At 37.4% G+C, this 18,988-nt stretch overlaps 1 protein-coding gene across 13 annotated transcripts in view; it reads left to right on the plus strand.

The window, feature by feature from the left end:
* DOCK10 (dedicator of cytokinesis 10) overlaps positions 1–18,988 on the plus strand; it is a 281,603-nt gene that overhangs the window by 100,352 nt on the left and 162,263 nt on the right. For 3 of the 13 annotated variants that reach the window (XM_071216100.1, XM_058300033.1, XM_058300036.1), the window contains exon 1: positions 7,203–7,403. The exons of the other annotated variants lie outside the window; for them this stretch is intronic. In XM_071216100.1, coding sequence (XP_071072201.1) covers positions 7,299–7,403 — 105 coding nt within the window. In that variant the 5' untranslated portion in view covers positions 7,203–7,298. Of the gene's footprint in view, positions 1–7,202; positions 7,404–18,988 lie in introns of those variants that run through there. 13 annotated transcript variants of the gene reach the window in all.

The raw sequence follows: 18,988 nt of genomic DNA on the forward strand, positions 1-18,988 counted from the left end.
AAAGGATGATCTAAATGGTCCCTAAGAACGGGGTGATAACATTGAGTATTGAAAAGTTCAAAAGGTGAAATACACTGAAATAAAAAGTTGGTAAATAAAGGCAGACGGAAATGAATAGGAAGTACTTTACCAGTTACTTAAATTAGGACTTGTGTGTTCAAGTATATCATATGTAATTTTCTAAATCTTAACCACTAAGTTTTCAGTTACTCTAAATTCCCAAGGGTACTTTTAGGTAGTTTTTATTGAAAAGGTTCAGGTGCAGTAATAAAGCCAAGTTTCTGCTCTTAAATTTTTCAGATTTAGAAATGATGTCACTGCCTATCCAAAATATGCAAACAATTGAACATTTTGGTGATCTTCTTAGAGCTTACTGCCTTTAGCTTTTTGCCTTTGTTTCCTGTATTTTACATTTGACTACTTCACCACATCATTCATCTTCCTCGAATCCAGTTTTGTCTGTTTGATTCTGCTGCCCCTCCCCACAATGACCATTCTATTTCTTACTTTTATTTCATTGCCAATTTTTTCCAGTACCTGATTTACAAACAAAATTTCTGTTTTCTTTCACTTGTTTCTTAGTTCCACTGCAACCTGGCTCCCACCTTCCTTCTCAGTGGAAACCACACTCAAAGGCCAACAGTGATCTCCTCACCTACACCCTGTTCTCAGAACATATTTGACATTAAAAATATTTTTCAAACACAAATGTAAGAACCAAGCTGTAGTCCAGAACAAAACTGAGATGTAGGCAGAATTCTAATGATGCTCGCACTCCCAGATCCTCATCTCCTGGTTATTCAATCAAACACTAATCTAGGTGCTGCTGTAAGGGTCTTTGTAAATGTATTTAAGGTTATGGACCTTATAGTAGGGAGATTACCCTGGATTATCTGGGTGGGTCCAATCTAACCATTTCAGTTCTTAAAAGTCAAGAATTTTATCTGGCTTGAACAGAGAAATGCAGTAGAAGAGATGTGTTGAAGAGATGAAGCAGAAAGAGGAGGCAGAGAGAGAGATTCAACCCACTGTTGCTAGTTTAGAATAGGGTCTTTAGCCAGGGAATGCAGACCACTTCGAGAAGCTGGGAATGACTCTTTGCTGACAGCAAAGAAATGTGGGCCTTGGTTTCCTTGAACTGAATTCTGACAAAAACCTGATTAAACGTGGAAACGGATTCTCCCCCAGAGCCTCTAGAAAGGGATGCAGCCCAGCTGACACCTTGATTTTGGTCTTGTGAGACTTGAAGCAGAGAATCAGCTGAACCATGCATGCTGTACCTAGACTTCTGGCCCTGGATTACTGTGAGAGCTTTTTTAAGCTGCTAAATTTGTGGTAATTTGTTACGGAGGTATTAGAAAACTAATACTATTTGCTAGCACTTTTTCTGGAAATTTCTGACAAATTAGCTTTCACATTCCTATTTCTTCTAAAGCATAGTAAGACTTCCCACCTTAACTAACTTCCAAACATCTTAACTGTTATCTATTGAAAACTACAACCTTATTTCCTCTGTCTCCTTACAATAGGACCAGACTTTGAATATATATATAAGAATGTGTGTGTTTGTGTATTTTGTATGTTTGTGTGTGGATATATATGTGTGTATGCATATACATAAATACATATCTATGTAGCTCCTGGTAAATATCACTCATACTTGATAAATAGCAATGCACATATGTACCCACATATGAATCTTAGCTATTATATATACACATAATTGTATTTTTATTCTGTACCACACACCAGCATATATTACTTCATATCACCCCTACAAGTATATACTGATTGTTCCACTTTACATGCAGAGAAGAGGCAGAGAGATGTCAAGTAACTTGCTTGAGGTCATACAACTAGTAGGTGGCCAAAGAAGATTCAAACACAGGTCTCTCTGAATCCAACACTGCCAGGTCCTTAGATTTCAGCTTGCTTATCTCTTACACTGACTCTTTTTAGACGTTCTTAGGCTCTACATCCATCTCTGCCCAGATGTCATGCAACATCTTCTTTAAATTCCCCTCCCCTCACGTCTGGATGCTGCCCTGCCTTGATAACCTCCCGCTTAATTTCTGAGCCATCTCAATTTCCTAAGTTTCCTTCCACCCACCATATATAAAAGAACTTCAACTTCTTGGAAGGATGTGTTCTCAATTCTATGCCATTCTATTCCCCAAAATTCAATTTACTTTTAGATCTTCAATTTTAACTCTCCCAGTGACTTTCAGTTTGCTGTCTTCAGTCCTGCCAGTTTCCTGAGTTCCAGGCACACATATAGCAATAGTGCTGGACCGTCCCACTTGTCCATGCTCCTGGCACAGCATTCAACATGTCTGAGTAGTCATCGCATGCTTGCCCTCTCTTAAACAGCCCTCTCTTTTTACCACCCTATTTCAAGAATCATATTGTCTATCCCCATGGTAGCCAGACTCAGAAACCTCCCAACATCTTTGAACCTCCCCTCTGGTTGAGAATGCGGAAGCTACAGCTGGGCTGCCTGGGTTTAAATCCTAGCTGTGCTACTTACTCACTGTGAGACCTTTGGGGCAAATTGCTTAACTTCTCAGGACCCAAGTATATTTCTCTGAAAAATGGGGATGACAGTAACAATAATAATAATAATAATAAATAACTACCTTACAGTTTGTTTTTTGGTTCAAATAAGATACTACACACACTTAGAAGAGTGCCCCAAATCTAGTAGTTGCTCAATAAATGCCAACTGTCATTTTCTTTAGTTATTATGTCAGATCTTTATGTACAAATCTGAAATCTGTGATTGCTTTTCTCTTGCCAAGTTTTCTGACCTCATCCATTCTATTTAAGTACTGGACGTATGCAAACTGCCTCTGGATCTTATTCCCTACAATCTAGGCTGCATGTGGCTATCAAATAAGTCTTCCTTATACACAGTTTTGTAACATAGATACTATGCTGCCCCTGTGTTATACATGAGGAATCTGAAGCATGGTGAAGTGAGTAACTGGCCTATGGATCTGGATGGAACCCAAGTTTTAATCCAAGGTGACTCCAGATCTGTGATTTTAACCACTGCACCTTGATGCCTTTGCTGTACTACATTCCCCTTTCCTAAAGCATCCTTTTCTTTCACTCACCTATTAGATGCTTACCTACCATTTAAAACTCATTTTAGGTCCTATCTTTCTATAAAGCCTCTCCAGACTTCTTCAAATTCTAGTGAACTCTTCTGTTAGATACAGGCTTCCTGAGGCTAGGAAGGGTACTATGTATTTCTTATGAAGCCCAGCAATGGTAAACTTATTGGTACACTTACTGGTAGCAATTTGGAATGCTTATTGGTGCCAGATTTCTTTTCTAATGAACTTATGACTGTGACTCCTTATGAATGTGCCAAATATTTTCTGGTCTCTCTTTCTTGCTGATTCTTGCCCATTGTTCTAACTAGGATTTTTTTGGTTGCCAATAAGTTTCTGAACTTAAGAGAAAAAAAAGAAAGCATTAGAAGGATACTGGATAGCTTACTCAATGCTGGGGAAACAGATTTGGTCTGGAACCAAGGAAGGCAAAGTCCAGTAGAGGGCCCATCAGTGTCATCCCACACATAATTCTGTGATAGGCTACTGGACCTATGTGCATCTGACCTGGATATTTCACTGTACTCCCTCAAGATTCAAATTCTGGGATGGCCACTCATAGGTCCCATGCCTTGGGTTCAGAGACAGTGTATCTGATTCAACTTTGACTTACATTTTGTTTAACAGAACACTATCAACTATTTGGGAATTCTCCCCAAGTTGGAAGGATGTTTGGTTGGAAAGGTCTTCTGTCCTGAAGTTTGCATTCTCATTGTTTCACTTAGATAAGTTCATTTCGTAAATCCATGGTAGGAGTAATTCTCTAACAAGCACGCCACCACTCATGTATAATAAGTGCACTTCTTCAAATAAGACCATAAAATAATTTTATGCAAAGGAGTTGGTGAATTTTACAACTTGTTTAACTGGAATGCCATAAAAAATAAAAAGTTTGTATCACTCAGAAACAGATTTAAGGGCAATGTATGAAGAGCAATTGTTTGGGAGCTGTATTAGTTCTGTGTTTGCTAAGAAACAAATTAACCACAAACTTAGTGGTTTAAGACTATGCCCATATAGTACCTCACAGTTCTGTAGGTCAAGAGGCTCGGCATGATATGACTGTGTTATCTGGTTTGGATCTCACCAGGCTGAGTTGAAGGTGTCAGCTGAGGTTACAGTGTCATTTGGATCCCTGAGTCCTCTTTTAAGCTCACGTGGCTGTTGGCAGGATTCAGTTCCTTGTAGCTGTAGGAATGAGAAGACTACTCTGCACCTTAAGGGCTGCCACAGTTCCTGCCTTGTGGTCCCCCCCAAAGCATGGCAACTTGCTCTTTCAAGACCATCATGAGTATTTATCTAATGCGTCCAATCTCTTCTTTCAAGAAGAGGCCAGTCCATTTTAAGGATTCAATTAGGTCAAGCCCTCCCAAGGCAAGCTCCATTTTTATAACTGTTTTGGGACCATAGTCACATGCACAGAGACTCTTTACCTTTGTCTATAATGTATCCAAGTCATGGAAGTAAAATCCATCATATTTACAGTCCTGCCCACACTCAAGACTATATAGAATGTGTACACCAGGGGGCAGGAATCTTGGGGAGCATCTCAGAATTCTGCTTACCACAGGAGCCAAGATTCATCCCCACATTGCCGAGCAGTGTCTCCCTTTGCCAGTATTTAAGGAAGCCACGATTAGCAGCCAAGCGAAGGGAAGAATGAGTCAGTCTCATATTGCAGAAGTTGAGGGTTGGAAGGGACTCTGGTTTAAAGAACTGCAGCACCTAAAAAGGAATAGAGCAAAAAATAGATGCAAATATTCGAAAGAGGGCAAGTCCCTTGAATTGCTCAAGACTATTAAAATTTTGTTATAAGATAGCATACCTATCCTCTAAAATCATGAATAATAAGGATTTAGGGAATACTGGATAGGAGGGCCCATGAATGGGCTTCAGAGATTTTTGACCCTCTGAATGTGCATGCAAATTCTCTGAGTACTTCCATTTTTCTAGGGAGTGGGTCCATAGCTTCCATTACGTTATCAAATGGGTTCAAGAACCAAAAGGGATTGCGAAACACTTACTTTCAGCCCTTGAAATAAAAGCATAGTCTTGCCTCTGGAAATCAAGTGACCCATGGAAGACTCTCATAAGGTCATAAAAGGAAAACAATTAAATCTGAAAATTCTGCAGGTACTATAACGTATCTGCCCATCTAACAGATGCCAAAAAGTTACTTGGAGGGTGAAATCTGTTTAGAGTTAAACACATAGAGTGGAATTTCTAAAAATCCAATGACCATTGCTCCAACAGAGTCCTTGATTGCCTCCTTAAGCCAATTACAAATAAACGATAGTGTTAAACTCCCTGGTTGTCATTTTTATAGCATCTTATTATTTTTCTGAAGACTCCTCAGTCTTCTGCCTTCATAAAAACCATAACATATTTACTATCATTCCTCTCCTCTTGTCACCCTCTGCCTTTCTGTCTCTAGTCAGAACTCTACATTCTGCTAGAACATGAATGAAATCTGTGAGCTATTTTCCAGTCTTGTTATTTTCCTTTCTTAAAATCCAAAACTCTCAGAATATTGAGAATCCTTTGCACACAACTTGCTCTTCTGGTAAAAATGACTTGTTTTTGTGTCCACAGTGCACATCGTATCACACCTTGCACAAAGTTGCTCACAATAAATATTTATGGAATTGACCTTCTGTGAAATAAGAGGAGGAGGCAAAATGACTCTTTTCATATTGGCATCATGATATCTCTTCCTCGGGGCTCTCTTAATTATTTCCTAGGTTGCAGTAGTAGGACTTTGTTCTATCCAGGTTGGTCATGGACATCAGTCCTCAGTGGAGAGAATCCTTGAGCCATCTCTATACACTATGCCGTGCTTCATGGACAAACAACGGTTCTCTTCACAACTACATCAAATTGATAAGCAACTCTATTGAGAAGGTCTATCCTGCAGATAAATAAAGTAAATCTTAAAGAAACTGAATGGTTGCCCCAAACAGCAATTGGTTTTTAGAACCAGTCTTTCTAAAGTCCAATCTAATAAATTATTTCTTAATCCTGTGATTTCCAAACCTTTTTATCTCGCATGCCTAGTAAAAATAAATAAATAAAAGTTGAGTACATGTCCTTATTCTGTATGTATTTGCATATGATAGAGCTCTATCAATACTAGTATTTCAAAGTACAATATATATATGCGACAAAATCAGTTGTTAAACAGAATAAATGTAAGTTCCCATTCATTCTTTCATTAAATTTAATGAACATATACTAATGCCTTCTGGGTGCCAGGCGCCCTTCCAGTCTCTGAAGACAGTGAACAAAGCGGACAAATCTCTACTCTCGTGGAGCTCAGAGTCCAGGGGAGAAAGACAGACCATTTATAAGTAGACCAACAATACCTGAATAAAGTGCATAATGGTGGTAAGTGCTTACCATGGCAGTAAGTGCTCTAGAGAAGAAGAAAACAGAAAGGAGCATTCAGGTAGGTTAGTGGGGAGAGTGGCACTTTTAAAGATCTCACTGAGAATATGAGCAAAGACATAAAGATTAGCAAATGAACTACGTGCCTATTTATATCCATCTCACATAAAGGCTGTAAGTGTCATGTCAATGTGCATTATATTAAGTATTAATAAAACAAAATTTCTTTAGAAAACCGTTATAAATAGATTTCTAGTATTTCTTTCCAAGTACTCTAACTGATCATCTTGGGACCTCCCTTGGGAGACCACTAATTAGTCTAAACTTACATGAACAGCTGATTTACACAGAATTCTCAGATGTCACTATTACAGTTTACAAGTGGGACCTAGTCAAATTTATTAAACTAGAGACAGACATAGAGCCCTACAGTAAATTAAGGCTTTGAGTCCATCTTGCTTTGGTTCCATGTGTTTTTATATCATATGATAAACAATCGTATGAGCAATTCTCTTAAATGTCCAGAGGCCCCTTGTGTTTTTGTCTTGCTTTAAAGTAGGTGATTAGGGAGAATATATGCACAAAAGCAATGTCTGAACAGCTGGTACTTAGTTACTCACAGGAAGCGGTAACTTCTTGTCGGTTTCTTTTCCTTTCTGTCGAATACGTTAATATAGCATGCACATTTCCCTTTTTACCAGAGAAGGAAGATTTGTGCAGCCTAGTGAAGCTTCAGAAGGAAAAGGCTTAAAGAAATTAATATTTGAAATATTTTATGACTCAAATTACAACAATACAATGAGTTTCCGAGGAAAGGTTTTTAAGCGGGAGTCCAGTGAATTTTGGAAGAAGAGACGAACAATGAGGAGAGTGAATCAAGGAGAAATCCACAGACTTAGTTCTGTAGGTATTCAAATGTCGATCTTTGCATTTCATCTTTTATTTGATATTTAAAAAAAAAAATTTAACTCTGGCATGGTATTCTAACATAGCCTATTTGGAAAAATCCTATATGGAGCAGAAAATATAATTAATTTGCTGCATATTCTTTTACTTTCATCATTTGTAAAGTCATGTGCTTTCTAACTATTTAGAAATATCTTAAACCTATTGACAGAGGATTTAAACAGTTAAAATGTTATGAGAATATTTGGAGTTCACCTAAACGTATCTTAATATTATGGTACAAAATTATAATTTCTGGAATATTTATTCTCTGTTTTAAAGGAAAGCTTATGATACCCAAAATTAAGACTCTAAATGATGACTTGTATAAAGTTGGGACTTTAAAAAAGCATTACTACTCTATTTTTACAATGCACCAGTAAGGTTTATTTTAACATTCTTAGAAAGACAAATCCCAAAGTACAAAAGAAAATGTAAGTATTTGATTAAATAGAGTCATGGAAAAAAGAGGAATAATTCATATGTTTTAAAGGTACAAAAAGATTCGGTTTTGTTTTACTCTTAAACATGTTTCTGCCTTATTATTGTTTGCAAACAAATACAAGCTCTAGAAACTTGTACTTGTTAAAGAACTCTAGAGTTTTGCTTGTAGAAATTACCAACTGCTGAACATCAGAGCTGCGAGCTCGAGTGCTTCAGTGATTTGTGTGTCATGTGAAAGACATACTTTAGAAGATATACGCCTTAACAACATTATTGGGTAGTTAGTTTACTGGAATGTTCATTTTATGGAGTGGTTCAAGCTTTGTTTGCTTTCTTCCATAGTAAAATTTCTCACTGCAGTACAACTGACATTTGGGCCAGATAATTCTTGTTGTGGGGAGGCGATCTTGTGCATTGTAGGATATTTAGTAGCATCCCTGGCCTCCACCTAATAGATGCCAGTGTCATACCCGCTCCAGTTGGGACAAACAATGTCTCCAGACATGGACAGATGTCCCATGGAGCAGGAGTTGAGGTTAGGCAATCACCGTTGGTTGAGAACCACTGCTCTAGCGATAATGACTCTTTATATTTATTCATGTAGGTATCTTTAATCTAGAAACAGAAGTAACTTTTCAGAAAATTATAGACACATACACATACATCTGTGAGGATATAGTGATTATTTATATGATTATTCAATGAATATACATCATAAATTAAAGAATAGTCACTCAGCCCTTGATAGGCCAAAACCAGGTATAAGAACACTGCCTCTCTGTTAGTAATGGTTCTCTTTATATTTATAGTCACTTTAGTGGTAAGTTAACATGAATAAAATTGATCAGAGGTCTGCTCTTAGTGTTGGTGCCAGGTTGTTGTGTGGCCGGTTTCTATCTCAGTATTTCATGTCCACTCTTGGAGAATACACACTTTTGAGCCCCTCCACGTTGCTCTGTGGGAAATACCTCAGGTTTTCCAACCAGCGTTTCATAACTGGAAAATACAGAGGCCTAGACATAAGCTCCTGTTTCTCATTGGCCAGCAATGGGTGCCCAATTGCTGTCTCTCCAGTGGCCCCCTGAGAGCTTTATCAGTCCTTTATCATCAGCCTATTAAAGAAGATTACTGGTTTACAAATGGGTTTGGCTTGACATTATTTTAACCTTTAGACCAGTTCAAAACATCATTTTCCTGTTGCATTTCTTTTAATGGAATTTAGAAGTACCATGAGTTATGTCACCATGAGATATACTTCTTGTGTCTCCTCCAAGAAAAAACACACAGAAGAGCATGTCTATCGTACACGGACCACATGTATGGTATTGGCAATAGGACACTCCCTGGTGTTTCACCATATAATGAAACTGATCACCCTATGAAATATATTAATTGAATTTTAACATATTCCTACTGAGTACAATGGGAAAAGCAGCCAGGAAGGAGGAAGTGTTTTCCCACAGCATTCAGTAGCAAAGTATGCAAATTTAATTAAGATCATTCATCCTGTGATGAGCTTTCTTCTAAGGAAGACGCAGGGGATTTTCCTGCTGCTTTTCGCCTGTTTAAGATAGGCCTATCTGCTTTCACAGATTGTCTCTTCTGTTGAGCAGGGGATGATTCAATCCATCCTTAAGTATTACCATGAGATGGGTTTTCATTTTGGAAAACAGAGAATTCGAGACAGTGAAACAGAATATCAGAGCTCGCAGGCTTTGAGACAGATGTGGGGTCATTCTGTCTGACTCGTCTACCTACCCTCTCTACAACCTTGGGCAGGTTACTTCAATCACTCTTAGCCTCAGTTTCCTCCTCTGTAAAATGATCATAATACTTCCTGCTCTGCCTTAAGATTGCTTATTAGAATTAGATTTGATAATATACATTTTGAACATTGTTGAAACACTGGAAAGGGTTGCAAGTGAACGCTGGGAAGAGTATAATTAAAACAAAGTAAAATATTTCCATTTCAAGAGCAAGAGAAGAGGGACACAATTGTAGTGGGGCCGTCTTTCCGGAGACTGCAACAACTGGAGCCCCTAGAGCATCAGCACACCTTCCTCTTGGAAGCTTTTATTGGTGGCAGAGCCACCCAGCAAACACACCTTCGAATTGCAACAGGCTGAGTGTTGGGAACGTGGGGAAGCTGGGCAGATCACTCTTTGAGTCAGTGAACTTTGCCACCAAAGTACCATGTTGTTTTCCTCCTCCACCTAAACCCAGATTGTACTTTCCACAGCACACAGATCTAAGCTTTCTGAAATCTAAACCAACGTGTCTATACTGGATTCAGAGCTCACTGGATAGGTAATAGGGAAGAAGCAGTTCAAGTGACAAAATACCCAACAAATGAAGATGAGGCCTCAAGTTAGGTTTGAAAATAAAACATTACTTTCTTTTGAACTTTTGAATATACTCATATATATTGCAGTGAGGAATGAATGATTGTAGGAAATAATTATCCTAGATTGTTTTCTTAATGATCATGTGCATTTACAGCTCAATAAATCATTCCTTGCTCTAAGGTAGATTTAGTAATGGTTTAATTTTAGAGTAACCCAGGACTCTTTTCAAAAACTCTGTGATTTTCTAAGAAGTATGCAACCCAAACTTTATTCCCTCATGATCCAGACTGACAGTTTGGTTTATTCTGTTTTCTTCAAATGCTTTTCAAAGTTGCATCTTTTATTCTGTTGGGATCTGTCATTCTTTTGAAGTTTGTCTTATTAATATGATTTTCAAGTGTATTGTCTAGGAAATGTCTTCACTTATTTTAGTTCACCTATCACAGTGCAGTGTGAGAGAGTACAACTGCATTATAAGTACAAGGAAATGAAACTTACTTGTTAGATCATCAAGTAGAACTATGTCTCTTAATTTTAGAAATGTGTGTAGTATTCTATAGTTGATCATTTTCTTTTTAATTCTTTGTATTTTTAATTTTTTTAAACCGAAATCATTCAGCGTGACTTCTAGTACATAGGAAGTCTGTAAAAAGATCATTTCCTTTCAAAGTTGCATGTCCAAATTTGGAAAGATTAAATGCATGATTAAGTTGAATTATTATTTCAATCATCTGCATAGCCAGAAAAAAATGTGAAACATTTAAATAAATGTGATTTGTCATATTTAGGTTATTAGAGACCTGTGGGCCATTAATCTGCTGGATTTCAAAGTATTTGAAAAACTTTGGTACACATGAAAATTCTTCCTCTCTTCTTTTGCAACAGCCTGCTAGCACTTTAATAGAAAAATGAAAATGAAAACTACACAGAGAATCCAAATACCTTTAACACATCTCACTAACAACTCATTTTATATTGCATTTTACTGTGCTTTTGTCTCTCAAGTCAGTTTTTTGTCCTTTTTCTCCCTCCTGGTCATCTGTGCTTCATTACTTACCATTACTTGTAGATTTATGCAAACATTTACAGCTGTTGCCTAGTCTACTTTCTAAGGAACCGATAGCTGAAAGAAAGTACAAGGATAGGGTTCCAGGAATGGTGGCTCCTTGATGGTTCCAGGAATGATGAAACAAGACTGAATCTGTGAAGAAACACTACGGAGGACAGGGAGGAAAGTTATATAGGGACAGGTTGAAGAAACCAAAGAAGCAGGAGAAGCCAGAGGATCTGAACTCAATCCATACCACAGAAATGGAGAAGTATAAATTAAAACTTCATCTGGCTTGAGAATCTAGGTGAACACAAATGAGAAGATTCTCGGTGTGTGTGGACAGTAGCAGTGCAGAGCAGCTAGCTCACGTACAAGGGAGCTGCAGAGAAGACATTTTAAAAATGGACTTTGAAGCAGTACTTGCACCTTAAACAAGAAGGACCTTACTTTCCTTTGGGCTGACTTCTGAGGGAGGGAGAAGAATTAAGCTAGGAGAGAAACAAGGTGGAGGAAGACTGACAAGTCTCCCAAACCAGATGGGGCTCATTTCAGTGACTGTTTGCTTGACCACTATCCAAGCATGAGGTAAACCGTTTTTACAGAGGAGATTACCACAGTGGACAGGAAGGAAGGCCACGAGAATAATAACTCTTTTTATTTCCTAGATGGAGGCAATTCAGAACTTTTTGAAGGTAGAAAGTTAGTGGCCCTTTCCATTGTAGTTTTTGACAAAAACATTATCTGTCATCCATCATATGGTACCTAAATCTACCTTTTCATTTCCTTTTATCTTCCTTACCCTGTTGTGAATATTTTTCTCTCTGTCCCAACCACTTCCTTCCCTGAAATGCCCAGTGACCTCATGGTGGCCCCTAGCTTTCCAAAGTCCTTCATTGCAGAAGCTCCCAAAAGCAGATTCTATTCCAGAATCTTCACAACAGAAAGAGTGAGAGAGAAGAGAGAGAGAGGGTAGAGCAAGAGAGAAGAGTTTGAGAGAGAGAACAAAGGGAGAGAAAGATAGAATGGGGGGCAGGGGAAGAGAGAAAGAAATATCCTGTTTTCTATTCCTGCAAAGCCATGTTGTTAGCCAGTATACTAGAGTGGATTGTAAGCTTCAGGGTCTGATGGAACTGAGTTGAAATCTCAGTTCTTCCAACAACTTGCTTGTTATCTTGAGCCAGTTGCTTAAGTTCTCAGAGCATAGATTTCCTCATTTGTAAAATAAAGCAATGATAATCTCTTCAGTTGATGTAGGTATTCACTGATAGAAAATATTAAATACTATGGTCTTTGTCATTTGGTCATGGTAGTAGTAGTAGAAAAATATTATTAGTGTTTTAGGGATAAATTACCAAAAAAGGGTGCTTACTGATATTATTAGTAATAAAGTATTTAGTATTACATGTTAAATGTCTACTCGGAAACATGTATAGTTAGTTTCAATGTAACAAATATAGCAACTTAACTTTTTTTTTAAGTACCAGGGATTGAACCCAGGCCCTCGTACATGGGAAGCAAGTGCTCAACCCTGAGCTACACCTGCTCCCGCAATTTGACTCTTAAGATTAAAATAGCAGATTGAAGGAAGGTGATATAGGGCTAGGACTGGCCTAGAGATACCTAATCTATCAGATACTATAAGGGTCTGCCAGCACTTTGAAAAAACCAGACACCTGTTATGGTATGTGACATTTTCAGTAGTGAAAGTCAAGGTAGACATACAAACATTTTTGGTTTCCATTTACTCTGGTGTCATAGGAGAGTGATAAGTTGAATGAATTAGTATAATGGAAAATTGGAGATCAAAGCTGTATGGAGTGTATCACCTTGAAAAACCAAGAAGTTATGCAATTCCCCATTCCCAGGATGTATAATGCAGGTTGAACTTTTAACAGTCTGAGATGATGTTGGAATGCATTAGTAACACATGAGTTTCTCAAACCTAAGGTGCTCATTTTAGACCATTCAAATCCAAATAAACATAATTGAGGAAATAATAGTTCCTTATTATGTGTTCTGCTCTTTGTATTAGACTGTAGTGGCGTTTTTGGTTGCAAGTAGAAGAAACCTCCTTCAGCAAACAAGCACAGTCCAGAAAAGGAAGATGATGGGAGAGGCTCAGAAAAGGTCCAAGAATGGAATTAGAACAACTGGGGACATAAAGAACCAGGGGTGATCTTGGGTGGAATTAATGACAGTTTTATGCTACTGCAGCCTGAAAACAAATGAATTCCAATCATTTCCTCAGTTCTGCACCACTCTACTCAAGATTCTGAGTTCTGAGTGGAACTGTTGAATGGACCTTCCTGGGGTCACATATCCTTGACCACAGACATGCAGGACTCTAATTATCAGTAACTTCCTTCAAGACTGCTTCTTATGGGGATGGGAGGGGTGAGAAGTAAGTCCTCAAATGGAAATCAAAGTGCTAGTACTAAAAGAAAGTGGGATGGGTACTGGGTAAGCCAAAAAAAGGAAAGAAAAGGATGAATAGACTATCATCAGAGTAAGAGTTACTGAAAATATAGGATGCATATTGTTAACATAACTATTTATATTCATGTATATTTGTGTGTGTGTATGTATACAAACTGCACATGACCTGTGAGTGAAAGTTCAACTGTGTGACTGTTAAGGCACCAAAATAGTATCAGAAGTTAAGGTGATAGCAGCTTTTCATCACAGACTCATATAAATTAACCTAAAATTCCCGGCAGCTTGCTCTAAGACATTAATTCCTCTGGTGTCAGGCAGACTTGTAATTGGGTAGTAATGTATTTTTAATGATATTTATTATCTTTCATGTATTTCTGAAAAACTAAATGAGACCTGTAATTTATTTTCATTTAGATCTTTGTGGATATTTTCTGCTCCTTTTTAAGTACAGTACTGTATTATTCCCTAAAGTAGACATTTTTATTGCTTTTTCATTTGATTTTTTTAAGTGCTCATAAGGGATATATGGTCAGAATGTGAGTTTCCTAGAAAATAAGACTGCATTCAATTCAATTTGAGAGTACACCTTTCATCATAAAGTCTATCAAGCTCATTAGTGTCTTTCATTTTACTACTGAAATGAAGGGTTAACAGAGTAGAACCTGATTTTTTCTAACTTTAATGTTTGGGATGAATATGATGATTATTTGCAAAAACAATTTGCTGAATTTAACCCCTTTTATTTCACTGAAATAGACTAAGGCATTTAAAGATTTACCACTGGTTGATGTCTTCTGAGATCTATGTCCACCTTTATTACCAAGGGAACCATTTCCAAACTCGGCTTAATCCGAGCTTGCCCAGCTGTACAGTTCCTAACTTTGATCCAGCTAGTGTTTTTCCATTCTCATGAAACTATGTGGTTCAAGACAAAGAGAAGGTTAAAGGGTCAGCATTAGATGGCCTATTCCTTATTTAATCATTTCCTTTTTGGTAAGAAAAGTTGGTCTTGCTCTCACAAACATTTGAGAGATTGACCAGTAGAACTCCCACTGATGAAAGACTGAATTCAATCTGTCATAACCCCACAGTCTGACAGCTCTGGCCACGGATCCAGCTGCAGGGACTCTCACCCATCTTCTTATTTGTTTTAATCACAGATAGTGTGGACATTGGTTCCATTCCAATTGTGTTAAAGCAGAAGGGTCCTGGAGTAAGTTAAGGTCTTAAGAATCCATGTGTCATTTAGATTTTTATTTCTTCTAAGAAATTGGATAGTTAACTTGATAATGCAGAAACCAGTTAACAGCTGTGTTGTTTTTTATTTGTCTTGGCAATCTCAAGATTGGAATTCTTTTTAGGGTCCCTCCAAAGACCCTTTGGATCATCACTGTTAGCTATTTGTTTATCTGTATGCCAAGATAATTGATATATCATGCTCCAATTGAATCTACTTCATTGGTCCTGAAGTAAATACATGTTTTGTTAGTTTTTCTGTGTCAGAAACCAGGATAATAATTTTGTGAACTGAGGAAGGCATTGAGATACAGGATTGATTGTGTTGTGAATATGTGAATTGGAACAATGATTCAGATATCTAGAAACAACCAGGGATGATTGAGGAAGTCCCAGGGTGCACTGTGTTTCACAGAAAGAATATAAAACTTCTTGAATGATGGTGGAAAAACTCTTTTCATAGTAAGGTTTTCTTGAAAAGATAAGCTTTTCTGAAAAGGAGAACCAAGAACAACTAATTCAGATGGACAAAACTAGAGTGAGTCTAATATTCTAATAATTCTAATGAGTAAACCAAGGCTTGGCTCCCAAATTACATTTAAAATTTAAAACCCAAGTACATGACCCCCCAACACAAGGGATTTGCTGTGGAGATTCTTCTCCCTCATCCCATCAGTCCTTGTTACCCGATTAGTCCTCAGTGACTCTATTAACTCCCCAGCTCTGATAAGCTTGCCTTGTATGTACATATGTGAGAACTACAGAAGAAATTCTAAGTATCTACAACTTTGATTGTTCTGTAAATATTTCTGTTTGCAAAGCTAATACATTTAATCCTAAACTAATCCAAAATTAATGTCTACAAGTAATAATTTTCTTTTGATCTGGAAGTATAAATAAATGAAAATGTTTTGAAGCTGTTTCTCGAAGAAAATAAAAAGTAGAATTTCAAAGTCACTTTCATGTGCTAAGATACATAATTAGGTAGATTATCTTATTTTTCTTATAGAACATAGGGCAGACTGACTTGATTCAGGAAATACTGGGAAGAGAAACTGCTCTCTTTTAATTTCAGTCCTTTGCTTATATTCTTACCTCTTGTCTCCGAAAGAAACAAGTCATTGCTTAGTTTCTTTAAAAGGAATTTTGGATAGTAATTATGAAAGTATAAAAGCATTTAATGCAGTTTCTGGTACATGAGAAGTTCAGTGTAGTTGGTTTGGTTGGTTGATTGATTTGATTTGGTTTTCATATATTTGATTTTAAAACATGGGTAATTTTCAAATAAAGATGAATTTTTCTTTTCATGGCATTTGGTGGTTTCACATAATTCATCTCCTTGATCCTTATGACAGCCCTGTTGAAAGCAGGAAGTTGTCTTTTTATCCACTTATTTCAACATCAGCTAAGACTCAGAAAATTTCAATGACTTGTCCAAATTACATAGCTGATAGGTAAAGACCCTGAGCTTCCAACTAGACAGTTCATTTTCTAATCCTTTGTGATAGTGATCAATGCATGCAGGTGCTTAATTAATTTACCAGATGTTTGTGGTTCCCTTTAGAACTAAAAATACCCTAGATAATGAATTGCTAATTGTGCTTCTCTTTTTTTGCTGACATTGGCTTCTAGAACCATATACATAATCTGTAATTATTTTCTCTGGTCTTATTTCCCCAGTGGTTTGTGTATCTTTAAAAATTATTTGAAGCTGTTAGTGGTTGAACTTCTTTGTGAAGCCCCCACTGTGATTTTTCTAGGCTGTCTCTCTGGTGAATTTTCAAAGGGTAAACAATTTAAAAATCAAATCACTCCCCAGTGTTTCCATGGAGGCATCATAGTTTTAAAAGACCAAGTTCATTTTTTTGGCCATTATTAAAATAATACATGTTCATTATAGCAAATGTGGAATATACAGAAATATCAAAACAACAAAACCCTGTATGTCATATCCAAATGCATCAAATCCATAACACAATTGATTAGAAATATATTTTTTCTTTCACTTTTTAAGATCTTATACAATTATGCTGGGTATATGTTGTCTTTCTTTCTACTTGTATTTATCATTAATAATAAGCAATTTTACTTGTTATTAGAAACTTTGAAACCATTTTTAATAGGCATGTAATGTTTCCTACCATGGCTGTACCAGATTTCCTAATCATTATTTATCCTTGATGACTTGTTTTCCCATTTTCAGCTGGTCTTGGTCTTCAGGCCTTATCACCCCTGAAAGATTTAGGCATTTGGATTCTAAGCCTAGTTTCATAATATGTGTAAGTCTAGAACGTCCTCAATATGAACCCTGACCTTCCTTCCTCTTGGGTGGTACTCTTTCTTTGTCGTTCGTTCTGTAGCAGAGCTTGCCATTTTAATCATGGTCCCAAACTCCTTACATTTTCCCCTAGAAAGTCAATCTATTCAAAATGTTGTGAGTTAACTAGTATTTACAGGGAGAAAACATAGCATTTATCACATAATTATTCGCTGATTTATTCCTGCCCCTATCCTATTTTCAAGTTCCTTCCAAAAGCCCATTTCAACATTAAGCCTCTCTCTACTACATATAGTTGTCTGAAAACTTATAGACTACGTTTTCAAACAACAACTCTGGTCTCTTCACTTCTCATATATAACCTCCACTGCCTGCCTGCTTTTCGTAGCCGGCTTGGATTAAGGTGAATATGTGTGCTCCATCTTGTTTACAAGGATAATGCTGTAAGACATCCATATGTATCTGAGTTTTTAAAAAAAGATTCCCAAGCAAGGGATTCCTGGATGAAGACAATGAAGTTACTTATTCAACAGGTATTTGTTGAATGTCTACTGTGTGCCGTTGGTACACATAAATTTACAATGTATGCATTTTACATCCAGGACTAGGGAAGATTAGAAACCTGTAGTGGAGAAATTCGGATAGGCGCGGTTTCGAAGGACAGGACACGAGAGTACCGAGAAGGAAGTTGGTTTATTTCGACCGGCCGGGCTCAGCGGACTCTTGTCCTAATAAAAACCGAGCCCCGAACAGCCTTTTACAGACCCTTTTATACAGAGGATATAGGATTAGGAAGACTAACAGTGATGGTAAACAGACCTTTGGTTAGGTTCTTCAGATCTTAGTATCAGATAGGTTATTTCCTCCCGGTGAGTTACATATTCTCCACATCCAAGCCAGTTTGGATTAGCATATCTTCCACATCGTCTGGAGGCAGCCCTGAATACACATTCAGTCTCACATCCCTTCTGAACATTCAAAGACTGTAGGGCCTAAATTACTTATTTGACCATCTTGGAGACTAGGTACTCTTGGAAATAATTTTGTTTTAATGCACAGGCTATATCAAACCCACAGCCTTTAATCTGTTTAACACTTCTGTAAGGCATACTAGAGGTATGGTACTATCCTAAAGGCTTTGTAAGTATTACCTCATTTAATCCCATGAGGTATTGCTACTGAGATACCCAGTTTACAAATGGGGAAACTGATACCCAAACTTTCATAGCCTGTAAGTGGGAACACCAGGACTTGGACTCTAGGTATTCTGGCTCTAGAATATATAATACTTTTCTTGTTGCACCTTAACATAGAGAGCCTACAAACACACTGTCCCTTGCACTTTGCTCTTTCCCGAACAAGGCTGCATAGTCTAGGTTATTTCAGAGTTGACAGTACTTCTATTCTGGGGAAAGTTCTAGGTTGGTAATTTAATCATTTGATTTTGTCAATGTTGCAATACTTATTTCTTCAGTATCATTTCTTCACTCCTTTGAATTACAATTATGAAATACTTCAACATTTTGTAGTGAAACTCTGTGTTCTTGAACTTTAAATCTTTAGTCTGCTTCTTTGAACCAATTAAACACCTCTTGAGAGCCCTGGCTGTTACCGCAGGGCAGGTTCACCGCTCCAGGGCATAGAAATTGGTGTTGGCCTTCAGTGAAAAGTTGTAGAATAAGCGGAGGAAGAGAAAGCATTTGGTTTTTTTCTGCTGTGAAGTTGAATTGGAGGAGAGCTGTGGATTTGGGGA

This window comes from Dasypus novemcinctus, chromosome 7, assembly GCF_030445035.2.
Source record: "Dasypus novemcinctus isolate mDasNov1 chromosome 7, mDasNov1.1.hap2, whole genome shotgun sequence".
NCBI classification, from domain to species: domain Eukaryota; kingdom Metazoa; phylum Chordata; class Mammalia; order Cingulata; family Dasypodidae; genus Dasypus; species Dasypus novemcinctus.